The following is a 26,577-nucleotide window of genomic DNA, read 5'->3' on the forward strand; positions in this document are numbered from 1 at the left end:
ATTTCATTTCATTTCATTTCATTTCATTTCATTTCATTTCATTTCATGGTGTCTCAAAGTTCTTCCCTTAGATCAAGCTTTCTCAGCTCTGGGCAGGGCAGTGGGGGGTGGGCACAGATGAGCTTCAGAAGGGCTTTCAATCCACGAAACAGCCGGCAGATTGTGAGTTTACGCTTATGAGCATTTCTATGAACAAAGGCCTATACCTTTATCTGATTCTCCAAGGGATTAATGTGCCAGAGATGTTAACAAACAGCAAAATGGACTCTAATGTTTGTCTTTAATGAGCAGGGAGGAGGCCTCAAAGTTTGACCGATGAAGAGAGCAGTACAGGAAAAGGTCATTAGCTCTTAAATAACTGCCCTTCTTGTTGGAATAATGGGTCCCTCTTGCAGGAGGTGGGAATTTATTTGCCCAATTAAGACAGCTGAAATTCACTTTAGGAAAGGCAGGGTAGCAGAGCCATGAGCATATTTCAGAACAGAAGGTGAAGGTTCTGGTCTCTTCTAATTAACTAGCTTGTGATCATTTGACTTTGTAAGTTACTCAGTCTCCTCATCTCTAAAATGCAGATAGAAGTAGCAGCTCCCCCTCCCTGCCTTCCTCCGAGGTTTACATGAGGTCAGGATGAAATCGAACGTGATAAGCGTCACTTAAAAGATCCGAGTGGCTGGCCAGAGAGTTCACTTAAGCTTCTGTTGGACTCCACTCACTTATATGAGGATTAGTGACATGGGGGCAGGCTGGGCTGTAGGAAGACAACTCACCCCAGGTGTTGCCTTACCTGATCTGCCTGGTGGGTCCCTCACTGGAGGAGGGGGTCTCTCATTGGGCGGGGGAGGAAGAGGGCCCGAACGTCCTGGTGAAGGTAAGGGGGGTGCAGACGAAGAAGTAAGGGACAGATTCCGCTGTGGGAGTCTTGGGGTTTCATCACTGCCACTGGAACCCGGAGGCAGGGGAGGAGGGCCTGGTCTGCTTGGTGGCGGCGGTGGCGGTGGGGCCTGTGAGGAGGAGGAAGGCCTCGGGGTAGAAGGCACTGGGGGCTTGCTGTTCTGAGGGGGAGGGGGTGGGACTGCCTCCCTATGGACGGAGGGCCTGTTGCCCACTGGAGGAGGCGGAGGAGGGGGTTTGTCATCCAAGGCCCTGCTGGGGGTAGGGGGCAGGGGAGGCCTGTTGGAGAAGGGTGAGGAGGAGCCTGAGGGTGTCTGGCGTATGGAGCCTCCTCCAAAAGCAGCACCTCGGTTTCCAGGGAAAGGGGGAGGAGTTGGCCCAGGGCTGGGCTGCCTGGGGGCCCCAGGCACTGGTGGGGACCCTCGGTTGTGCAGACTTGATTGAATGGGTCTTGGCGTATTAGGTACTGGAGGGGGAATGCTTTCAGGCTTTGCGCCCACGTCGGGCCTTGGGGGAGGCATTCGGTTCCTCTGAGGCTCTGGGGGACCACTTCTGTGGCCTGGGGAAGGCACAGGAAATCTCCCTGGGCCACTTGGGGGTGAGAAAGGTTTGGCAGATGTGGATCTTCCTCCCGGTGGCAAAACTGGGAGTCGGCTTCCTCCAGAATCTAAAGAACAGGAAAAAAAAAATCCAGTTAGGAAATTAGGACACTTCCCCTTAAAGAAAATCAGAGAACTAGAGTGTATTCTCAGCTACTGGAAGTCCTTTCCTAGATGCCATAAAGTACAGGTAACTATCATTTATATAAATCAGATTCTGTGTGGTCCTTCCTGGAGTCAGAAAGACAGATCCCAGGTCCCTGTGTACCTGCTACTTCCAGGTTCTACAACCTGGCAGCTTTCAAAAGGATTTTGGAGAGCTCTCTTGGCATTATGTGTGTACAAGAACCAGGAGAAAGTTGGGAAGGGTTCCGGAGAGATAGCCCTATTCATTATGAGAAGACCCTGCAGGTACATGGGATTTCTGCTAATGATTTTCTTTCTCTCCGTCCCCACCCCTGTCCTCCTGTGCCTGCACCTCTCCGCTTTGAAAAAATAACTTAGCCATGTTGGGTGAAAAATCAGTTTTCCCAATGTATAAATCTCCATATGGGTGGGCTTACCTAGTCCCTTTGAACAAAATTCCCAAGAGAAAGTGTAAAAATGTAATGGAAGAATTAGAACGGAAATAAGAAAGAACTAACACAAGAAAAAGAAACTGTCAAAGTTTAATTGAAAGAGCACCAGGGGTTGGTCTTGATCTGCAAAGGAGGAGGAAACTACACAAGTGTTTTTCCTTACTGAGTCAACTTCCATTTCAGCAGTGGCAGGTCAGAACAACTCTATTATATCATTAATATTAAACTTCTTCGGTTCAACAAAAGGAGCCAAAGTTATGGAAAAAATTCAAACTACCACCCCAGAATTTCTTTTTTTTTTTTTTTTAAACGTTTATTTATTTTTGAGACAGAGAGAGTCAGAGCATGAACAGGGGAGGGGCAGAGAGAGAGGGAGACACAGAATCCGAAACAGGCTCCAGGCTCTGAGCTGTCAGCACAGAACCCGACGCAGGGCTCGAACTCACGGACCGTGAGATCATGACCTGAGCCGAAGTCGGACGCTTAACCGACCAAGCCACCCAGGCGCCCCCCACCCCAGAATTTCTTGGAACCCAAGGTAATTATCAAAAAATGGTTAGTCTAAAAACTTCCACCATCTCACCCATAAGCTTATTAAGGTACTAAATATTTATTGAGGACCTCTGTATATCAGCCATTATTCTACATGCTGAAAGAGGAGTAAACAAAATAGAAAAGATCCTGCTGTCCTGTGGTTTACATTCTTGTGGGGGGGAGATACATAATAAGCCGGCAAACATAGAAATATTTTCAGATAGTTGTAAGTATTGAAAAGAAACTAAAATAGGTTGATGAGATGGAAAGGCCAGGATAGATGGGGTGGCTGAGTGGGGATGGCTTTTCAGACAATGTCACATTTGAGCTGAGGTCAGTCATAGAAAGGTGAGGAAGAGGTGCTTTAGGCAGAGGACCAGCAGGTGCAAAGGCCCTGGGGCAGGAATGAGCTTCAAGGTGAAAAACTGAGGCCTATGTGCCTGCGGCACAGTGAACATGGAGAACCTAGCATATGGACCCTGAGTGGCCAGCAGGGGTCAGGTCATAAGGAACTTTGAAAACCAGAGGAGTTCAGGTTTTATCCAAGGCACAGTAAGAAACATTTGGATGGATTTATACAGTGGAGTAACATGAACTCTAGACAGAATTTTTAATTTCAACTTTGGTACTAGAAAAAAGGTGTATTTCCCTTGACTGTGTGCTATAATTCTGTGTCACCAGCTTGTGATAAATTCTGTTGGAATTCCAAGTTCAGATTAAAGCTGCAGTTATTAGCCATGTATACATCACACAGCTAGTATTCCTTATGTGGATGGTATACTATGATGATGTATACATCTGGTATACCATTTTGGGCACGAACTTAAATTCCATCTTCATTTTATTATTAAATTTTATTTATTATTTTTGAGAGAGAGAGAGAGAAAGCACTTGAGCAGGGAAGGGGCAGAGAGGATGGGGGCAGGCAGAGGATCCAAAGTGGGCTCTGTGCTGACAACAGATAGCCCAGTGTGGGGCTTGAACTCATGAACAGTGAGACCATGACCAGGGCCGAAGTCAGACACTTAATCGACTGAGCCACCCAGGCACCCCTTCATTTTCTTATTTTATTTGTAGTTATCTTTTGCCTTAATTTCTTCACCTATTGTTAAAGTACTGAATGTCTGCATTTGTCAGCTGCCTCCTTTTTGAAGTGGATTTTAAATAAGTAAATTTAAAGGTAAATGCAGGTCTGGCAAGATAGAATCTCTCATGTTATCAAGCCTCTTTTTCGACTTTGACCATTCAACTGCTAACTAGTCAGATAACCCTGAGGATTCAGTGGCTTTATCTTCATATGATTGTGAGAATTTCATACTTTCCCAGCAGACATTAAACGATCACAGAATTAGAAAGAAAAGTCTTCCAGCATAATAAACATTAATACAGAAAGTTTTATGGTAAAATGTATCAAGCCTCATGCACTTTGCAGGGTTTTTTATTTGGTCATGACCAGATTTTTCAATTTTTCTCTCTGCCGTCAGGTTCAAAGACAGTCCTATAGGACTCATTTCCCTGTGTCCCTGCAGAGAATATTTAGAATCACTGGCCCTCAAATGCCAGATGTCTGTCATGCAAAACACCTTTTCAGATTTAGTGCAATATGTAATTATATTGCATAGAACATGCTCCATAGTGTGTTTGAAAAGTGGCCCACAAGTATTTACTATACTAGACAGCTGGGTCAGGCTACCTCACAAAGAAAGGTGAATTTGCCAGGTCACCAGGCAGACTTTCCAGGGACGGCAAGTTCCATTTGCTCCTTCTTTTTCTTCCCACTCTAGCTCACCCTTTAGAAAAGTACAAAAAAGTACAAGTTACCCCAAGGACACTGGGCAAATACTTGACAGCTCAATGGAGCTGTCTGATTTTGATTAAAAAAAAAAAAAAAAAAAGATGCTACATAGAGTCTTTTTTATAAAACAATGTTAACATTTCAAGCCACCTAAAATGTTTGAAAGGGCACAGTGCCTGAGAAGGGCTGCCAAGCCTTCCAACCACCAAACTCTGCCTCATCTTGTTACTAAGTGAGAAAGAAACTGTCCTTACCACTCTCCCTGTTGGCTGTGGATCTCAGCTTCGGCATCCCAGCCTGGAACAGTCCTCCCAAACCAGGCGGTCCACCCCCTCCGAAACTGCCACCGCCACCGCCACCGCCGCCACCACCAAAGCCACCACTGCCACCAGCACCAGCGCCTTTGGGCTCTGCGGAAGGAAGAAAACACAGTCTCTTCACCATGTACGAAAACATCACTGGAGTCCTTCACAGCCTGAGTCCAAGTAAACAATAAACAATGAGGACCAAACTGGGAGCCAGCTCAAACTGGGCCTGTGGGGGCCTACTGGGATTTCATTAAAATGCAGGATTTTAAGGACTCACCCTACCCCTGGTCAGAAAAGGGTGGGGTTTCTGTTCACTCCAGGGCAGTCACAGGGTCCCCGGCCGGAGAATCAGTAATAGCTGATGACTTACCCCCACACCCCACCTTGGCGAGCTGCTATAGAGTTAACATCTGTATCTTAAGATTTGGTAAATAAAAGAATCTTCAAAGAAAGTCCAAAGGGGGAGGGGGAGATACAATGAGAGGTGAGAAGAAAGGAAACTCTAAAAATAGAGAGAAGAAAATAAAATATCTCATAATTTTACTCCCTGGAAATGGAGGTTATTTTGTATTTTTTCTTGTTAGTACTTATTTCTAAGTACTTGTTAAATTAAAAAGTTAAGTATATTTCTTGTTAGCTACTTACTAGTGCGCTTGTTAGGACGTATTCTTTCCTGTTAGTACTCTTCTATTTTATGGATTTTTTTCTTAAAATTAGGACCAGATTCACTAAAAAGCTTTTAGCCCACTCTTTTCACTTAACACTTTTTTGTTAGCATTTCCCGTGTCATTAAGTTATCTTTGAAAACATGAGTTTAAGGGACCGCACTGCGTTTTAGAACATGAATATATTGTAGTTTATTTGACCATCTACTTATTTGATGGCCTTATGGGTTGATTTCAAATTTTTAATATCATAAAGCCCAACAGGAGGCTTAAACATTAAAAAAAAAAACAATCCCTGCAATTTAAGATGGTACAAAGATTTTGTTTTATTTTACATTTATGTCCCTAAAACTGTGGAAGATTCTGAAATGGGCAGACAAACAACAGCAACAACAACAAAGAAAAAGAAAAAGATTACTAAGTATCCTGTCTAGGCTTTTGGGTTATTTTCCAGGTCTTTGAGCTAGTTTACAACTCTTTAAATTGTAGAAAACTGATAATAATTGTCCATAGAAACGTAAATTAGTTGTATTCAGTGGCATGAAATTGATTACTGATGGATTTTGCACCTATTTGTAAACTTCCCCTCTGATCTGCCTAATGAGTGTGGTACTTTGAATTCTCCTTTGAACTGGTAACATTATACTGCTTCCCTCATTAATTAATGAGTTAAATGAAATATCTGACTTATGTTCTTTAAAAAAATTTTTTAATGTCTATTTATTATTTTTTTTTGAGAGAGAGAATGTGAGTAGGGGAGGGGCGCTGAGAGAGAGGGAGACACAGAGTCTGAGGCAGGTTCCAGGCTCCAAGCTGTCAGCAAAGAGCCTGATGCCGGGCTCGAACTCACAGACCCTGAGATCATGACCTGAGCCTAAGTCAGCCACTTAACTGACTGAGCCACCCAGGTGCCCCTGACTTATGTTCTTTTTATATCTGTATAAGAGCCATGATTATACTCTCTTTAAAAAAGGATCTCATGACAAAATACTTATGTATGTATGTCTGTATTTATGAGGTTAAACATTGTTGAAAGTTCTATCCCTGGAAAACTTTCTAGAGTAGTATATGAAATCTACAAATTAGTAGGGGAGAATTGATACTTGTATGATGTTTAGACCATCTGGAAATATGGTAGATTCTCCCATGGATTCTGGTTTACTCAGTGAAGATATATAATTTTCATGATATGGGTCACATATCTTCTTGTTAGGGTTCCTTTGATACATTTTTGTTTGTTGAAATTGTTTCCCCTTTTGTAATTGGTTATCACTGGCATCAGAAAATTTCATTTGACATCTAAGAAACCATTTTGCTATATTTTCTTTTTTTTTTTTTTTTTAATTTTTTTTTTTCAACGTTTATTTATTTTTGGGACAGAGAGAGACAGAGCATGAACGGGGGAGGGGCAGAGAGAGAGGGAGACACAGAATCGGAAACAGGCTCCAGGCTCCGAGCCATCAGCCCAGAGCCTGACACGGGGCTCGAACTCACAGACCGCGAGATCGTGACCTGGCTGAAGTCGGACACTTAACCGACTGCGCCACCCAGGCGCCCCATTTTGCTATATTTTCTAAATTAAAATTCATAAAATATTTATTGGATTTTTTAGTAGTTTAGACATATGGTCTGCAAATAATAAAGGTTTTGCCTCCTCTTTTCTAATAGCGGTGTATCTTATCTTAGTTCTAGTTTATCTAAGTAATAACTCTGATGACTGGACTTCTATGCAATATAAATTATTAATACTGTTAAACTAAAGACAACCACAGTTTGATTTTAATGAGCACACCTTTAATGTTTCAACTAACTATTGGTTTGAAATAGGTTTTTTTTCCCTTCTAAGTATTCACAGTCAGCAAGGATTCTCTATTTTAGGTTTTTAAGACTTTCTTGGGGGTGCCTGGGTGGCTCAGGTCATGATCTCACAATTCATCGGTTCGAGCCCCGTGTCGGGCTCCACGCTGACAGCACAGAGCCTGCTTGGGATTCTCTTTCTGCCCTGTCCCTACCCCTCAGATAAATAAACTTAAAAACAAAAACAAAAAACAACTTTCTTATGGCATGGAATTTTATCAAATGCCTATTCATGATCTGATATGGATTTGATATGATGGCTTAGTAGACTTTCTAATGTTAAAAATTAGATAAACCCTGGTCTCGGTGAATTATTCTTTTAATAAACTATTGAATTAGATGTTTTTGGTTTTAATTAGTATCTTCCCATCTATGATCATAAGTCTATAATAGGGTTTCTTAACCTTGAAACCCCTGACACTTTAGGTCAGATAATTTTTTTTAAATGTTTGTTTATTTTGAGAGAGCAGAGAAGGGGCAGAGAGAGAGGGAGAGAGAATCCCAAGCAGGCTCTCTGATGTCAGTGCAGAGCCTGATGTAGGGCTTGACTTAAGACAAAATCAAGAGTTGGACACTTAACCAGCTGAGCCACCCAGGAACCCCTCAGATAATTCTTTGTGGTGGGTGGCTGTGTTGTTCTCTATAGAATGTTTACAGCATCCATAGCCTCTACCCACTAGATGTCAGTAAGTACCCCTCATTCACCAAGTTGTGACAACTAAAAATGCCTCCAAACATTGCACATGTCCCCTGGGACACTGATACATAGCTTTCTTTTTGTGTTTGTGTTGCCTTGGTCAAGTCTGAGGTTAGGATCCTGCTAGTCTCATTAAGTCTATCAGATAGCTCTCCATCTCTTTCTATGTTTGGGAATAATTTGTATAGCACTTGAATGAGCTGTTTCTTAAAATCTGGAAGAATTTACTCATAAAACTGTCTGGCTCTAAACCTTTTGAGAGAGAAAGTAGCCTGATAAAGTTTTCAACTTTTCTCTTGCTCAATGAAGCTTCAGGAGTGAATTTTGGTAAATTTTAATTTCTTTAAGATTTTAACATGTTTTAGCATATAAATTCATCATAGCATCCTTAATTTTAGAAAACCTGCTTGAATCTCTTACTAATCTACATTCTGAGTCCTAAACTTTATTCATTTGTGTTTTCCTTTTTTCTCGATTAGATTGATCATAAGTCTGTGTAGTTCTGTATATTTTCTAGATGTAGAGCTTTCTGGGCTACCTATGGGAGCTCTGCTGATAGAAGAAATAGTCTGATAGTGAACTGATTACTTCACCTAACAAACAAAATTACAATAATAATTTCTAGAAGTGTATGCAAAATTGCTTCCATATAAAAGTACACATTTTAATTAATTTTAATTATTACCAATAATAACATCATTTAAATATTATTCATTAATTAATAATACATTTTAGAATATTGTATTTACATAGGATGCCTTTACATGGCACTCAAAGAGACTGATGATCACTATCAGACATCATACATCAGTCTTCTTAACCAGAAACATTTGTGCATCTTCCAGATAGAGAAGCTGAAGTAGTTGAGAATAACTAATTGGCTCCAGGTTACTTCATTAGTAATCACACTGCAGAATAAGGCTGAATTAAGTTATAGGATGTATGGGGCACTTGGGTGGCTCAGTCAGTTAAGTGTCCAGCTCTTGATTTCAGCTCAGATCATGATTTCATGGTTCGTGAGATTGAGCCCCGCATCGGACTCTGTACTGACAGCGTGGAGACTGCTTGGGATTCTCTCTCCCTCTCTCTCTGCCCCTCCCCTGCTTCATGCGTGCATGCTCTCTCTCTCTCAAAATAAAAATAAGTAAACTTAAAAAAAAAGAGTTATATACAACCATGGTCCACATTTTGACATAGGACCCAGGGAAATTTCTGTTGGAAACAAATAAAAAACTATAGATGGATTTTTGCACTTGCAAAGAGCCTGTGGAACAATATAGGAGACCATTAAGTGCATGGACAACAAGGGCATGCGTTGGGTTGCATCATGTGTCCACCTAGCAAAGTGCATTCATAAACATCATTGAGCAGCTGGAAAGGAGAAGAACTAATATTTATTTCCATTTAATGGGAGGAGAAGAGGACCTTGAAGAACACAATTAGTTTCCAAAAGTAGATTCAGGAATAGGCACTAAACTGTGCAGTCTTCTTCAACATCAGTGGGGAATTCACATCTACCTCTCTCGAGCCCTAGGCCCCTTCCCAGAGTGGAGAGAACAACTGAACTCTGTCCCAGAGGTTGGCAGTTTGTGGAGCTCCTCTGGCCCCACAAACAGGCACCATGACTCACACAGCTTTGGACCAAGGCTTCCCAGAGATGAGTGGTGCCGGGCTCCCCTCAAGGAGAATCTCATGGTACCAATCAAGAGGACTAAGGGGTTATAAAATACCATATCAGTTTTGTGGGCATTTTGACTAAGAGGTAACTGTGTCAAGTCAAGGGTAATATACCCCATAGTGGCTTTTGGAGATTGGTGTTCTCTCCTCTGTGACACAGAGCCTGGTAACAGAGCAACATGTAAAAGCCTTGTCTTGGCCTTCCTCTTTTCCATTTTCTCCACACCCATGTTCTCGCCTTATTTCTTCTCTACCCATTAGGCGCTTTTCCTAGAACTTCCTCCTAAACACTTCTAATCCTCTACTTGGCTAAAATCCTGTATCACTTTCCAATGTCTACAAGGCTCCCTCTGGTGATTTTGGAAAGTCAGTCTATTTCCTATGGAGTCCAAACGGGATGTGTGTGTAGGATGTATTTTGGGGACATCTAGCTGGCAGTGGAGAGGTCTAGGAACATGAGGAGACAATCTCGAGGCCTGGTTATTAACTACCAGTGGATTCTAGTCATGGGTACATTTTCATTCTGTTGTAAATGTTAACAGGAGCCCTGTTTGTTTATACATACCCTGCTTTGTTCTAGAAAGTATCTCAGACTTATGATGGATAGATAAGCAAACTTGTGATCTCATTTCCTCTCTCTCTCCCAGCTCCTGAAAATCGCATCTTACACTTGAATGACACATTCCAGACCACAAAACACTTTTGCATGGTCTTGTTTGATGCTCATGGCACACCCGCGAGAGCAGCAGAACACATATTATCTCCACTTTACAACTGAAGACAGTAAGGCTCGGAGATGGTAAGGGAAGGATGTGCCAGAACTCAAACCTACGTCCTCCGATTCTAGGGCTCTTTCCATATTGCACGCTGCCTTTTGATCTGCGGTGCAAACAGTAACGGGTTAACTTCCAGAAAGTGTTGTGAATAATTCAGAGAATCGCTGCTGTGTGTGCCTTGGACAAAGAGTTATTATACTGGCTTCCTGCAGCATTAGAGGGAACCCAAGCTGGAGCTGTGGCTACACTGAGTGATACAAATCCCTTATTTTGCTAGCTTTGCAGCTGTTGTTAACCAAAAAAAAAAAAAAAAAAAAAAATCTTTCTGGAAGGGTAGGGTTGGGTTGATGGTTAGGCCATAAATCATGTATCTCCATGGAAAACAGCTTTTTTCACTTACTGTCCAATATCGGTGCACTTCTGTCATTGGTGACAGTCTTCTTCAGTTTCTTCCCTTTGCTGATGTCAGACAGAAGGGCATTTCTCCCAGCCTGTTCGGACTTATTCAAGGTAGGCTTTTCTGTATTGGCCTAAAAGGAGAGCACGCACACTTGTATTCATCTCTTGAATTAAAAATCATGTACCACAACACTCGGTGGGGACAGCTAGAGTATTGGAAGCTTGTTATTGAGGTTCTTGGCAATAGGCTGTAAATTCTCCACAAGTTTTAGATCCGATGTCATTCTTTTTAAGACCCAGACATTTGGGAACAGATGCAGCAATAAATTACACTCATTTTTAATGCAGGAAGAGTCAGTCCCTGATAAAAGTCTCTAAAAATTCAGACCACAGTCTGGCCGTAACCAACGGAGCCAGGGATGGATGCGAAGAGACGAGAAGGGAATTTTAAGTCTAAGAGGATTCTGCTGGATACTATGAGGCTTCACCCTCCAGAACGTGCCCTGAAGATCAGCTTCTCCTTCACATCTTTTAGAGCTAACCTGATGCAAGGGGCAAATGGTCTCTAGCACAGAGGGTCAGCTCTTTGTTCTTTAAATCCACCAAAGTTTTAGAAAATAATTCCCTCTCTCTACATTGCCGAAGACTTTTTTTTTCTTTTTAATTTAAGCCAGACCTGAGGTGTATTTTACATGTAGTAAAATCACTCTTTTAGTGTAGAGTTCCACCAGTTTGACAACCATACACAGTCATGTAACCATCACCACAATGAAGATATAGAACATGCCCATAATCCCAAAAAGTTCCCAGAAGTCCCTTGCCGGAGGTGTTTCTAATGTCCAATCCCTTTGAAAGCTTGGCTCACAGAGATTGCAGGGTGGACAAAGGTGGTGGTTTAAAATGTTTAGGTATTTTCTCCCTTTTCCAGAATTCTTAGGAAAGATTCTCGCTGTGAAATTGAGATCTCACTTTCTCAGGGTTATTTGATGGAGTGGGGACACGAGAAGCCCAGCACACAGGACTCGGAAGTAGGCATGTGCCTGTGTCTGCCACATGTAGAAACTGGCTTGGTCTGGCCTGGCCCCAGGGACACTTGGCTTCCCCAAACCCAAAGGTCCTTCCAGCAGACCTGAGAGACCTTCTAGGTTGGCCCCGGCCCTTCTTGAAGGATCTGACTCCAGAGGAGCCAGCGAGGGGCACAAGAGGTAAAGCTGGGGCATTTTAGCTGGAGCCCTCACCCAGCGATTTAGTATCAGAGTCGGAGGCAGAGGGAAAGCTAAGGAAAACCCGGAAGCAGGCTACATGGAATCTCTGTGTTAAGCTGGAAGGGTCTTGAAATAATTACAAAGTATTATTTGCTCATAATAACAGCAGTTATCATTTATATAGTTTTTCCCCCGGGCCAGGCACTGCTTTTAGAACTTTTATGTGTATTAATTCATTTGGTCCTCATCAACCCTGTGAGTCATTATTTCCATTTTACGGACAAGGAAATAGAGGCACAGGGAGGTGGAATCATTTGCCCCAGTCACCCAGCTAGTCAGAGGGGGAGGAGGTAGGATTCAAACCCTGGCTGTCTGACCCCACAGCCTTCCCTGTAACTTGGCAGAAGGGTAAATGTGGGATCAACAAATGCCCCTTTGCCCAAATTGGGGAGATGCTGTTAAAAGGCACAAAATCAAACTACAAGATGAACACATCCTGGAGATCTACTGTACAGCACAGTGATTACAGTTAACAATACTGTATTATAAGCTTCAAAGTTGCTAAGAGACTAGGTCTTAAATGTTTTCACCTGAAAAAAAGGAATGATAATTATGTGATGTGAAAGAGAGGCCAGCTAAAGCTAAGGTTGCAATTACACCGCAATACATAACTGTAGCAAATCAACCCCTTGTATGACTTAAACGTACACAACATTCCTCGCCAGTTATATATCTCAGTTAAAAAAATAACAAAGTGCCCCTTCCCCACCTGCCTTCAACACACCCCTGAAGCAAGCCTGTTAACAGCAGCTTCTCAGCGCTCCTTTCCAGATGTGCTTTTTATGTGTACAGTTCACTTTTGCTAATGGAGTCACCTTCCATTCCTCTGAAACTTTTTTTCAACTCAACAACACATCTTGGAAAGAACTTTTATTTATTTATTTATTAAAAACATTTTTTTAAATGTTTATTTGTTTTAGATAGAGAACATGAGCAGGGGAGGGACAGAGAGACAGAGGGAGACACAGAATCTGAAGCAGGCTCCAGGCTTTGAGCTGTCAGCACAGAGCCTGATGTGGAGCTCGAACCCACAAACTGCATGATCATGACCTGAGCTGAAGTCGGACGCTTATTAACCAACTGAGCCATCCAGGTTCTCCTTAGAAAGAACTTTTAAAATTCCCTGTCTTCATTTTAAGGATGGAAAAAAAAAACCAACAAAAAACAATCTGAGGCCCAGAGAGGTTAAGCACTGGCTCTCTTACCACCTTGGGGTCAGCAATTTTCACCGGCCGCCTGTTATGCCTCCGAATTTATCTTGGTGCCCAACCTCCTTGGGTGCTACTTCTGCAGTCAAGAACCCTTAACTGAACTGTCCCACTAGACAGTGCCCTAGGATGGCCACTAACCCCCCTTTCCCTTTGCTCATCTCTATATCCGATTTCTTTAGGATCTTGCTTTCAGTCACAGAATAATGGATGGAAATGAGTTAATAGGATACATTTCAGTCACTCTGGTACAACTTGTATAACTTGTATATCTTCTCAGCTACCTGTATTATTTATTTAGTATTTTTCATTAAGTCAGTCCACTATACTATTATACTATTTTTCAGGTGAATATTTTCTTTTAAATTAACTCACTATTAAACCCTCAGTTTGATGTGCTAGTTATAATTTTTAGAACATGCATTAAAATCATTACATGAGCATTAAAAAAAAAATAATAATCCACGTACTTACCCAGCTAGTGGTATAAAACCACTCTTTTGGGGAAATACAGATAAACAAGCCTGCTATGTTAGCCAGATCAGAACTTTTCAAACTTCTCTGAGTGAGGGACCAGTTAAAAAAAAATTTTTTTTTCCCAATGCATCTTGGACTGAAACTTTTGTAACAATTAATTTGTAGAAACATGAATTAGTTAAAACAAAAGACACACAACAGACACAATACTATTGTCAAATTGCTGTGTATCTTCATGCTTACTCTCAATTTCTGTAACTATCTCCTTGGGGCCCCTAACCAGCAGTCAGAGGACCACACTGAGTAGCAACAAGCCAACTAATTGTTCTTCCAACTAGGTTCCAGCTTCAGATGGACTCTGCAAATGTGTCCTGTGGAAGCCTGGGCAGGAGACTTTTCCTCCCCGAGCCTCAGTTTCCTCAAATGAGAAATGAAGGGCCCATCGCTGTGAGGCTCCTTAGTGGGGAGGAAGCCTCACAAGCTGAGGGAGTTAATGGGGCGATGGGGTGTGTCTGTGAACCTTTCTGTATCACCACGTGGAAGGCTACCGGTTTCCTGTAAGAGGGTGCACTAATTTCTGAGGACAGGTCTATCAAGAGATGAGGAGGAGCCCAGTGAAGATATTCCATTGGAAAGTGGACATTTAAATGCAAGGACAGTTTTAAAGCAGGATATGAGTATGGGGGAAGCGGGGATAGGGGGTGGTGGATGATATCTGCTAAAAATACAGGTGGGAATAAAGGGGAAAAGGCAGAGAAAAAGAGAAGAGTGAGTCTGCAGGAAGCTTTAACGGATGCATTTCATACAGAGACCTGGGTTTCTGGACTGTCCTATCCAGAAGTTAAAGGCTAGAAGTCGAGTCCATTTGAGTGGAAACAGCGCACACCCGGCAGAACCCCTGTGAACACGTCTCGGGCTGGTGTGTGGGAAGGAAACCCAGTGAATGCACATCCCACACGTGTACTTGGCATTGCCTGGGACCTTTAACAACCAACCTTTTGGGATCTCAGGGTCTGGCTCACCCTGCACTGGGAAAACCTGCCGCACAGCACTTACCCAGAATGCGAATACACTGAAAACAAATACATGCATGGCAGGCTTGCCTTCATCTGGCCTGCTCTGCGCACCAGTGATGGATGGTGAGGAGCTACTCACCAGAGCAAACGTCGGTGGGGGCGGGGGCGCCGGAGGGGGAGGGACGGGCATCTCGGACAGTTACACTTTCAACAGCCTTGCCGATGAATCTGTAAAAACAAAACAAACAGGAACAAAATATGGTCACGTATTAGACTTTTTATTTACTTTTATTATTATTTTTTTATTTTAGAGAGACAGCAAGCAGGAGAGAGGGGCAGAAGGAGAGAGAATTAAAACAATTTTTTTTTTTATGTTTATTGATTTTTGAGAAAGAGACAGATTGTGAGTGGGGGAGGGGCAGAGAGAGAGGGAGACACAGAATCCGAAGCAGGCTCCAGGCTCTGGGCTGTCAGCACAGAGCCCACCCAAGGCAGGGCTTGAATTCACGGACCGTGAGATCATGACCTGAGCCAAAGTCAGACACTTCATCGACCGAGCCACCCAAGCACCCCAAGAATTTTTTTAGATGTTTTATTTAGTTTTGAGAGAGACAGCACGGTGGGGGGGGGGGTTGGCAGAGAGAAGGGGACAGAGGATTCGAAGAGGGTTCTTTGCTGACAGCACTGAGCCCAATGCAGGGCTCGAACTCACAAACCGTGAGATCATGACCTGAGCTATAGTCATCTGTTCAACCGACTGGGCCGGGCCACCCAGGTGCCAGAGAGAGAGAGAGAGAGAGAGAGAGAGAGAAAGAGAGAGAGAGAGAGAGAGAATTTTAAGCAAGCTGCATACTCAGTGCAGAGCTTGACAGGGGACTTGATCCCAGGACACTGGGATCATGACCTGAGCTGAAATCAAGAGTCAGAAGTTCAACCGACTGAGCCACCCAGGCCCCTAGACTTTTTAGTAACACTCTGTCCTAATCTTCCTTCCCTCCTTCCCACCACCAAAGTGACAGCTATTCACATAGGCCAAGTTTTATAAGGGATGGGAATTACCTTTACAACATTGCTAAGATGTTACCCTTCTGGAAGGATCCTAGCAGAGGAGGTTTCTGAGCCAAGATGGACAAAGACAATGGAAGCAAAACTGGCCCCTCACACTTCTTGATTCTTCCACCTGCCAGAACAGGTCGGGGGAATGACACCTGGAGGGATCTGGGCCTGGGGCCTGAGTGAGCTGGAAGGTGGTCTTAAAACTGCTAGAAATGAATCCTAGCAAATCTGATGTTCAAGCGTCTCCTCATCCCCACTCATTTCCATGACGACATCCTATCTTGCTCTCCTGCTCCTGCTCACTGCGTGTCTTCTTGCAGATGCCTGGCATTCACCTGGGTCTGGGCACACACTGTGGAAATGCAAAGACCAATCTTTTTCTGGTTTTGCCTGCAAAGGTCTTACAGTCTTCCAAGAAAGAGGACAGGGATAAAGTAAAGCAGGCAGGGAAGATGGGCAAGGGGGCTGGATTCCTATCTTTGTGCTACCTGGCATTTCCTTACAGGATCTAAGTTTTTAAAAAGAGGGGGAAAAAAGAGACCAGGTCCCAAACTCTGACTCCCAGGCTGTTTACTAGAAATACACCTCACTAGAAAAGCTTTGTGCACAGTGTGACAGCTCTGGGAACAAGAGGAAAGCCAGAGTCTGTGATGGTGTGGGAGAGTGCGGGGAAAACCCGGCCAGTGGCAGTGGGAAGGGGGAAGCCCGGCAAGCATCAGGAGCTGAAGAAACCACGGGGCAAGGAAGTTTCCCAGGAGCTCCCTAGCCACAAACCCACCCCTCTCGGAGTCCCATTCCGGAGTCTCATCCAAAGCCCCAGATCCCAAGCACGGGCCGGCCTCACCCACTTTCTCGCCCCTAAGTAATCCCGTCTTCTCCCACCCAGTCCTTGCTACTCAAGTGCGGTCCTAGTCAGCAGCAAGGGCATCATCACCCTGCGCTGTTGGAAATGTCAAATCTCAGTCCCTCTCCCCACCACTGAATTTGTTTCGGCATTTTAGCAAGATGCCGAGGTGATCCATGTGCACTAAAATAGGAGATGCCTGTTGCAGAATCTGAGCCTTAAACCAATGGGCAGCCTGGGACACTCACCACCTGAACTACATGGAACATGTGTCCTGAATTTCAAACACCAGAATTCTCTTTCTTTTGTTCTCGATGTCTCTCCCTTTTTTAAAATGTTTATTTACTCATTTTGAGAGAGAGCACAAGCATGGGAGGAGCAAAGAGAGAGGAGAGAATCCTAGGCAGGCTCCACACTGTCAGCACAGAGCCCGACGTGGGGCTCGAACTCACAAGCTGTGAGATGGTGACCTGAGCCGAGATCAAGAGTAAGGTGTTTATTTTTTTTATTTTATTTTTTTTTATTTTATTTTATTTATATATGAAATTTATTGTCAAATTGGTTTCCATACAACACCCAGTGCTCATCCCAAAAGGTGCCCTCCTCAATACCCATCACCCACCCTCTCTTCCCTCCCACCCCCCCCATCAACCCTCAGTTTGCTCTCAGTTAAGAGTAAGGTGTTTAGATGACAAGGCCACCCAGGTGCTCTTGTTCTCAATGTTTCTTAAGTGAAGAAAACGATTTATTTAGAATTAAAAAAATTAATTCCGTTCAGGCACTAAAGGTTAGTGTGTAACACTTACACCCTGAAACAAATACTTTCTCTTAAAGTATCGCTAGATGGCTTGCTTTCTGTGAGCCCAAAGGGAATGTAAGAGCTAAAAGGACATGGCTGGACGTATCAGAGCCGCTGGATGGCGGGAATGAAGACAGTTTGGAACAGTTCCATTCCAAGTGGACCGCTGAGAAAATGAATTTTTAGAGCCTCCACAGCAGCAACAATAGCTGTCGGTTATTGACCATCAAGTGGATCGAAGGCACTTAGAACATCGCTAACTTGTAACAGTGACATTGCAAACTAGCGTGATTCCGCACACCTTCCAGAGGACACTGAGACTCAGGGAGTCTAGGGAACTCACCAAAAGACAGAAATTCATTCACATCCAATCCTTTCAATCCCTGCTGTTTTTTTTTTTTTTAATTTTTTTTTTCAACGTTTATTTATTTTGGGAACAGAGAGAGACAGAGCATGAACGGGGGAGGGGCAGAGAGAGAGGGAGACACAGAATCGGAAACAGGCTCCAGGCTCTGAGCCATCAGCCCAGAGCCCGACGCGGGGCTCGAACTCACGGAGCGCGAGATCGTGACCTGGCTGAAGTCGGACGCTTAACCGACTGCGCCACCCAGGCGCCCCAATCCCTGCTGTTTTTAGATAAGCATTTTTAGGCAGGTAAAGGGCTGACACCTGTAGACTAGGTCAGAATTTGTTTTTCAATAAAAGACGGTCTCAGATTCTTTTAAAACGTGTTCCTTAAATTGGCCTTTTCTGGATGACACCGGCCAGTCACCTGTGGGGCCAAGTGGGCGGCGTAACCAGTGCTGGGCGCCTGTGCTATGATGCCTGTATTGGGGCAGGAGTCACCTTCCGAGGCCTCAGTGTCACACGTGTCTTAGCTCCAGGAGGAAGGATGGGGATCGGAAATTGGATTCAGGAGCAACTTACTGTGAAAGACACGGCAGCCAAAGCAATGGCGTTAACAGAGCCGGAGAAAGCAGCTTACCAAGGAAGGGGGTGGCCAGGTCCGCCCACAGGGCCCCAAAGATGCTCTCCAGGGAACAGATCATCTGTGTGCTTGGTGGATGAAATGCTCCTCAGGCCTCAAAATCATTGTATCAGACTCCCCCTTCGCCAGCTAACCTGTCATCCCGTTATCCTAACACTGAGCAAGGAAGGGCTAGATTCTGGTCAATTACCAGGAACCCTTTTGGGTTTGGTTCTCGTGAGTCGGTCCCTGTTGCAAAGATCACAATGAACTTCTATCCAATACCTCTCAGGGGCCAGGCTGTGGTACAGGGACACTTTCAGGGGACTGCCACCCCGTCAGGCTTCTTTCATCTAGTTGTTTTACAACTTTCTGTTGTTGCTATTATGCTTCTGTCTGTGCACTAACTGACTTATAGATAAACCTGTGGACCACAGAGGCTCAGCCTCCCTGCCTCCCTGTGCTCCCCACCCCGGCCACCCCAGATAAATCTCAGAAAAGGGCTACATTTAGATTCAGATAGGCTGAGCGGTATCCTCAACATCCCAAAACCTCAAACGAAGAACCATTATGAGGTTTTCTCAGGCTACCTGGCTACTATCGAAATTGGATTCCAAACTTTTCTCCTGTGGCCCAACCCCTATATGTTTTACTAAAAAACAACAAACCATGGGGGTGCCTGGATGGCTCAGTTGGTTAAGCATCAGACTCTTGATTTCGGCTCAGGTCATGATCTCACAGTTCATGGGATCAGGCCCCGCATCGGTCTCTGCACTGACGGCACGGAGCCTGCTTGGGATTCTGGGATTCTCTCTCTCCCTCTCTCTCTGCCCCTCCCCTCCTCAAAATAAATGAACAACAACACCATACAGCATATACATAAATACAAATAAAAACAACAACAACAAACCTGACCCTATTATTTGGGAAGATCAGGATAACACAGACTTGGGGACTTTAAAGAAAAGCTTAATAAAGCTCCCTGCCCTCGGATGTCAGGGAGGTTCTTTTTTCCCCCTTTTTGTGAGAGAGAAGAGAATGCCCTTAGAACACTCACCAAAAAATATGGAAACCGTCATAGATCCATAGGGCATAATATTATAGCCAACAACTGGACCCTCAGGCATGAGGATACCTCCCTTTTCTCAGAGTCATTCCTGCCACACTGCCTTTTTGGTTGAGGCCACTGAAGAAACAATCATGGGACCCCCTCTAACGATCTTTGTCCCATGCACCAGAGGCCCTCCTGAATTCTCACCACACAACACCTTTCAGCCAGTCGCTTCATCTCCCGTGAAATTCCCCACTAACCGCTCATCATGTACCTCTTTCTCGCTGCAATATCCTTAGCCATGCCACTCTCCTCTCCCTCTTCAATGATGGAGCCTCTCACAACTGCGTGAGGCTGACACCGCACCTTTTGACTCCCCGTGATAATTTACAGAAAACTTCTCACACCAACGCAGATCTTTCATGGTTTACTGATGGGTCTTATTCAAGGGATGAAAATGGTAAATATGCCGGGCACACTATTACAACCCTTTTTAAAAGAGTTTCTTTACCTTTACCCCAACAGGCTGAATTATAGGCTCTTTATTCAGTCTTGAACCTTAGCCAAAGGCAAACTCAACAAACATCTACACGGACAGTCAGTATGCCTTTGGGGTGGCCCATGACTGGGATGTTATGGAAACAGCAAGGTTTCCTTACCTCTAATGGGAACAAAACTAACACTTTTATTAGATGCCATACTTTTGCCAGCTGCCGTAGCTAGTATTAAGATAACTGGGCATTCCAGACTTGACTCCCTGGAGGCTGAAGAAAACCAATGTTTCCGTCAAAAATGCCGGTCTTCAGGGAACAAATAAGCAAACCTCTCATGGTCCAAAAGGATGTTCCTCCAAAAGAAAATCCCCAAAATTGACAAGAGATGCCCAACAATTGGCCCCGGAGAGGAAAACACGATATTGGAAATCTAATAATTGTTGGTTCAGTAAAAAGAGAGAACTCTGGCTTGAACCAAATAACAATGCAGTCCTGCCAAAGATTCTCAAATTCCCATTACCAACCACTGTACGTGCATGAAATCATTAGTCTGCTGATAAGATGATAGGCTTTATGAAACAATACTGGTGGGGAAATATTAATAAGGCTGCAAAAAGTGCCTACCTTGATTGCCCTCCCTGTGTAAAATACAAGCTTGGGAAATACGTCCATGCTGCTCCTAGGCATTTTAAACTGCCCGATGGACCGTTAGAGGCTTGGCAAGTGGGTTTTATTCAGTTCCTCCCATCTCATGGATAAAAATGTGTTTTAGTCTTGATCTGTGTGTCTTCTCACTGGACTGGAAGCTTTCCCTGGTAGACAGGTTATGGCCTCTTTTGTGGCTAAAATCCTGTTAGAAAAGATTATCCCTACCTGGGGAGCCCCTCTCAAGCTTCACAGTGACCCAGGAACTCACTTCACTCATCGAGTGCTTCAACAGGTCTGTGCTGCGTGCCCGGTTCTGTAGTTCTTCCGTGGTGCCAAACACCGTCAATCCTCAGGGCTAGTCCAATGCACTAACAGCATTAGTAAGACTCGATCGGCAAAATTTGTAGAGACCTTTCAAATAACCTGGCCAAAAGCATTGCTGTTGGTCCTTCTAGATCTCAGATCCAACCTTTTGAGACTCATAAGCTCTCATCCTCTGAGAATGTCACAGGGTGCCTGATGCATCTGGCTCCCATGTCTTTTGACAGCTGATAAAAGGAGATATACTCCAATACTGTAAAGGCTTACTTGCTTCTATTGAAAAGGACCATGTTTTAATAGAACAATGTTTTTTTTCACTGCATGCTCCCAGGAGGTGAAGACCTTAAACATCACACCTTACAACCTGGAGATTTCATCTATTAGAAAAGACACCTCCAAAAGTGTCTCCAACCTCACTCGAAGAGCCCCTACTAAGTACTTTTAACCAACCCTGTGTCACCAAACTTCAAGGAATAGACCCCTAGATTCTCATGTCACATCTAAAGGCACCGAACCCTGACTGGAGCTGCACACCAATTGGTCAGAAACTAAGATTTTGAGGCATGGAAGCCGATGACAGCTTTCTCAAGATGGCTGGAGCAGGCCTGTAGGTCCTTTTCTCATTGTTGCTTCTTACTCTGTCTTCTCCCTTTCTTCCTTGGACAGATAATGCTCTTATCTACATTTCCCAATCCATTACAAAAGGGGGAAACTCCTCTGGTTGTTGGATTTGTCACCAGAACCTTCTGTCTGTCAGGACAACGTGACTCCTTAGCTTATCCTGTAAGTAATTTTGCTGGAATCCCAAATGCCACTGCATGCCTAAACTGTTCCTCAGGTCCCTTTCATAAGGTTAGATTATTATATCCATACACCATTGCTCCCTGCCTCAATCTAACCCAATCTTTGGTTGGAGAAATGAGCTCTCTCGTATATATATGTACAGTAAAACCTTCAATTGTGAGTAACTTATTCTGTGAGTGTTCTGCAAGACAAGCAAACATTTCTAAGAAATTTTAACTTGACAAACGAGTGATGTCTTGCAATATGAGTAGTACGTGATGCCGAATGTCACATGATCACAACTGAGCCAATGGTTCTTTTCTCTCTCTCTCTCTCTTTCTCTCATTGTGGGATTGTGGGTGGCGGTCTCCCATGCTCAGACACTTGGTCTCAGGCCACGGTGTTTGGCAGAAATCAGTGATTTTTCAGAACGCTGGAAGGTGCCCACAAATGGCACTAGTGTATTTTTTGTCACTTCAGAGCACCTATGGACAGTCCGTTGCTTTTCCATACAAGATAAGCTTAGGAATGCTTTGCTTCATTCTAGGTCAGGCTGCCTGTAGACACACACCCTTTCCTCTGCTGTCTTATTGCCAGTTACATTAAATACAGTATGTGACAAGAGTTTGTTAATACTATACTGTAGTTAACATCTGAGGGAGCATCTACAATGGCCCCCATGCAGAAAAAGATTCCATTGAGCCAACAGATAGCAGTGATTCTGTTAGTGAAAGTGAAAATCGTCCTACACAATAACCCTCCTCTGGACTCCCTCACACCAGCCAGGAAAGTTTTCAAAGTTAAGTGCAGGTTAATTTGTTTATTTTTATTTATATTTTATATTTTCTGTATTATTTTGTATTATATTACAGTACTGTAATCATTTTTATATGAATATTTTTGGATTGTGAAATGAATCATCTGAGTTTCCATAAATTCTTATGGGGAAATTCGCTTTGATATACAAGTGCTTTGGATTACAAGCATGTTTCCAGAACTAATTATGCTTCCAAACCAAGGTTTTACTATATATATATACACACACACACACACACACACACACACACACACACACACATATGAGAAAGACACTGCGGACAGCCAGTGTAAGTCAGACCATTTGTAAGCTGGCTGTCATACCCATATGTTTAGGAAGACTTTCAATACATGATAACATGGTATTTGAGTCTTGGTTGCTAATGCCTGCACACTGACGAATGAGTTCATAAATGCTAATCCTTATGAGGGAGCCCTATGTGCAGTCCTGGCTGTATTCACCACTCTCTTTTCTCCTCATAACAAAAGAGCAGCTTCCCAATGGTCCACCTCCCTAAACCTTCATGGCTCATTAAATGAGAACTTCTAGGGGCACCTGGGTGGCTCAGTTGGTTAAGCATCTGACTCTTGGTTTTGGCTTAGGTCAAGATCTCATGGTTTGTGAGTTCAAGCCCTGCATGGGGCTTGATGCTGACAGTGTGGAGCCTGCTGGGGATTCTCTCTCCCCCTCTTTCTCTGTCCCCTCCCCTGTTCACTCTCTTCTGTCTCTCTCTCAAAATAAATAAATAAACTTCAAAAAATTTTTTTAAAAATGAGAACTTCTAAGAGGCATGTATGACTTGGATTTGTCTCCATAGAGACCAGTCTTCACCCTTTGGTCGAGTAAGTGCTAATGAATGCTTGATGAGACATCTCTCCCTAACGTCAGGAGAGCTGCCAGGTTCCATAGTCAAAGCAGGGGCAGCCAACAATGATCACATAAATTGCTGGCTAAGGTAGTTTTGGATAATCACATAGCTTTCGATTACCTACCTGCTGAGCAAGGAGGCATTTGTGTGATGGCAAACACCACGTACCGCACATGGATGAACTCCTCTGGGCAAGTAGAAACCCAGTTGCACAAAATTAGGAAACAAGCACATTGGCTACCATGAGCTTTGTCTAATTCTCCACGTTCCTTTGATTTGTTCAGTTGGCTACCTTCAGGCCCAGGGTCAGTGTGCAGAATCATACAATTTGGAATTGTCACGTTTTTGTGTTTTGTATAATTATTTTTAAGTTCCGTACCTGATGCCTGTCAAAACTTTGTAGTAACGATATGCAAGAAGGTGATGCTAACCCAGTGTTGCAAGATGGTCTCCGATGTGTACAACCTTGACAAGAGACAGGAAATGCCTGTGAGTTCTCCCTCTTAACCTTCTTTGTTACTCAAATGTGGATTTAAATGGTGTCCAACTGCTATGCACTTCCCTTCTGATATGGGACACAACACCCAGGAAAGCTCCTTCCTGGCAGTGAGGGATATGGACGAGGCAACTCTTGATCAGCGATACTTTTAAGGAAAGATCTTGATCAAAAGGGGGGAAATGTGGAATCAAATAATGGAAACCTCATTTAAAATGGAGTCAGGGGCACCTGGGTGGCTCAGTCAGTTAAGTGTCTGACTCCATCTCAGCTCAGGTCTTAATCTCAGGGTCGTGAGTTCAAGTCCTATGTTGGGCTCCGCCCTGGGTGTGGAGCCTACTTTAAAAAAACTAATAAATAAATAAATAAACCAACAAAATAAAAAAAAATAAAAGGGAATCAGGAGGCCAGAAAAGGGAGGTCTCAGACCCTACTGACATGTCCTCAATTGCAGACCCCAACAGGAAGAAGCATTTTTCAATAGGAAGAAGCCTGCTTTACTACCCCAGCAGGCAGAAGGAAGATTTTCTTGCCCAGCCAATGAAAAACTGCCACCACCTGAACTGTGACTTTCCTCTAGCGGGCTTTCGATCAAAGCAGCCCCTTCCAACTTCCTCCTTTTTCTCTGTAAAGTAACCTTCCTCTCCTTTGATCTCACGGTTTGCCTATGATTTTGCCATAGCTTGCATGTGCCCAACTGCAATTTTTCCCAAATAAACCCAACCGGCTGTTTTAGTTTCAAGAGTGACAACACAAAGATGAAAATAAAACATGACAGTTGTATTTAACCACTGAAAGAAGCGTTCGATAAAAACTAAATTTTAGGTGGGGAGCTTGGGTGGCTCAGTCGGTTGAGTGTCCAACTCTTGGTTTCGGCTCAGGTCATGATCTCATACTTCCTGAGTCCGAGCCCTGTGTCGGGCTCTGCGCTGACAGTGCAGAGCCTCCTTGGGAATTTCTCTCCCTCTCTCTGCCCCTCCCCGGCTCACATGCTCTGTATTTCTCTCTCTCAAAATAAACAAATACAATTAAAAAATAATAATCATTAAATTATAGGTGAAAAAGCGTTGGGGTTAATAATGAGGCAGATAATTTACAGATATTCTAAACATTTTCATGTAGGTCCGTCCAGCTTATGAACACACACATATGCCCCCTCCCCGCTCTGTCTCTATATACACACATGCACATTTGTTTGACCAATAAATATTAAGTTATAATATATATAACTCAACAGTGTTTTAATAAGAAAAGGCTCTTAAATTCATATTGAGTTATTACAACCATAAAAAGTTATTGTAGAAGCATTCATTATAAAGGCAATGAATCCACTCCAAGTTACACTGTAGAAATAAAATCATTTAGCCAACTCAAATTGCTACTAAAATCCTGAATTTTAAAAAGCCCATAGTTTGGGGATGCCTATCATAATTATTATGGATTCTATTCTTTAGAGACTCTTGCATGATGCAAACTTAGTTGGATGTGCTTAAGATCTGAAGACCATTAGAACTAATTAAGATGAAGTTGGCTTTGTTCTTCAACTTCCTGTAAAAATGCTCAACAGGAAAATTGATGCTCACAGCAAACCACAGCCATCCTGTTTCTTCAGCACAATCTTTTCACAGCTGCAGTTGCCTGTAGTTTCTATTTTCTGATACGAGTCACAGCGCAACATCTCTGTTGCCCCACCCCACCCCCACCCTCCAGCAGGCCCAGGCTCAGAGGGCTGTAGGCAATGAGGCAATTAACACAAAGAGGAAAAACAAAAGACTGCTCAACTCAAGAGGAAGCAAAAGGTAGAGAAAAGAAACAAGCTTTAAGCAAAGCAGCAGCATCATCTAGTTAGTGGTCTCTGTTATTCGCAATCCCAGCTGGACCACACTCTGTACACGGAACCCGTCATTTCTCAAAATGTACTTGGTCTTTTCTTGATCATCATTTAAGATGATAAGTGAATTCTGCATATGGGTTGTCTTCTCAATGGTAAGGGTTTGTGTCTTGCTGTATTTAGAGCGTCCTTGGCTAGTTCGGAAATACTTCCTTTAGAGTTCTTTTAGATAAACAGTTAATTTTGGAGGGGGGAGTGGGAAAGGCATTTTTCAGAGAAGACATTTTGAAACATCTACGATGTCATTGTGATCAGTAGCACATAAATTCACAGTTTCACTGTAAGAGTAACTGGTAGGGAAATAAAGGTTGCTATGAAGTCAAGTAATTTTTTAAATCCACTGTCATACATGCTTCATTTAAAAATGAATGCAAATTTATAGACATCCAAGCCCTTTTAAAAGTGAGAAAATGAAGATAAGTTGAACGTTCCACCTGTCATGGTTTAGCTGTGGGAAAGGGAAAGGAAGCCTTTCTCTGCCTTATCCACACAACTAAAAGGTATCGAGTTTCTTCCCACTACTTCCCGTCTCTTCTAAGTTTTCTCTTTAAGGGCATCAAATTTTAAAGCCAGAGTTTTCCTAAATCTTCCAGCATATTTAGTTTCACTGGAGGATTAAGATCTATCCATGTGCCCTCACCCCCAGCATATATGTCAACACACTCAATATATTTTATTCATGTTATCACTGAAATGTAGTCTTACAATACAAGCAAAAGTATCACCAAATTTACTTCTAAAAAGGCCAAAAGACCTAGGAAGGAAAATGTCTTCCTTATGGTTATTCACTTTATTTTACC

General features: G+C 43.3%; 1 protein-coding gene across 4 annotated transcripts in view; it reads right to left on the bottom strand.

Annotated features, from left to right (window-relative positions):
- Positions 1-26,577, bottom strand: part of WIPF1 (WAS/WASL interacting protein family member 1) — a 106,192-nt gene that overhangs the window by 13,583 nt on the left and 66,032 nt on the right. For all 4 annotated transcript variants that reach the window (XM_040475433.1, XM_040475431.1, XM_040475432.1 and 1 more), the window contains 4 exons: positions 14,882-14,970; positions 10,778-10,907; positions 4,652-4,807; positions 785-1,558 (listed from right to left, as the gene is read on the bottom strand). In XM_040475433.1, the coding sequence (XP_040331367.1) occupies positions 785-1,558; positions 4,652-4,807; positions 10,778-10,907; positions 14,882-14,932 (1,111 nt within the window). In that variant the 5' untranslated portion in view covers positions 14,933-14,970. The remainder of the gene's footprint in view (positions 1-784; positions 1,559-4,651; positions 4,808-10,777; positions 10,908-14,881; positions 14,971-26,577) is intronic.

Source organism: Herpailurus yagouaroundi, unplaced genomic scaffold (genome assembly GCF_014898765.1).
Source record: "Herpailurus yagouaroundi ecotype Mexico unplaced genomic scaffold, PumYag 140, whole genome shotgun sequence".
Lineage (NCBI taxonomy): Eukaryota > Metazoa > Chordata > Mammalia > Carnivora > Felidae > Herpailurus > Herpailurus yagouaroundi.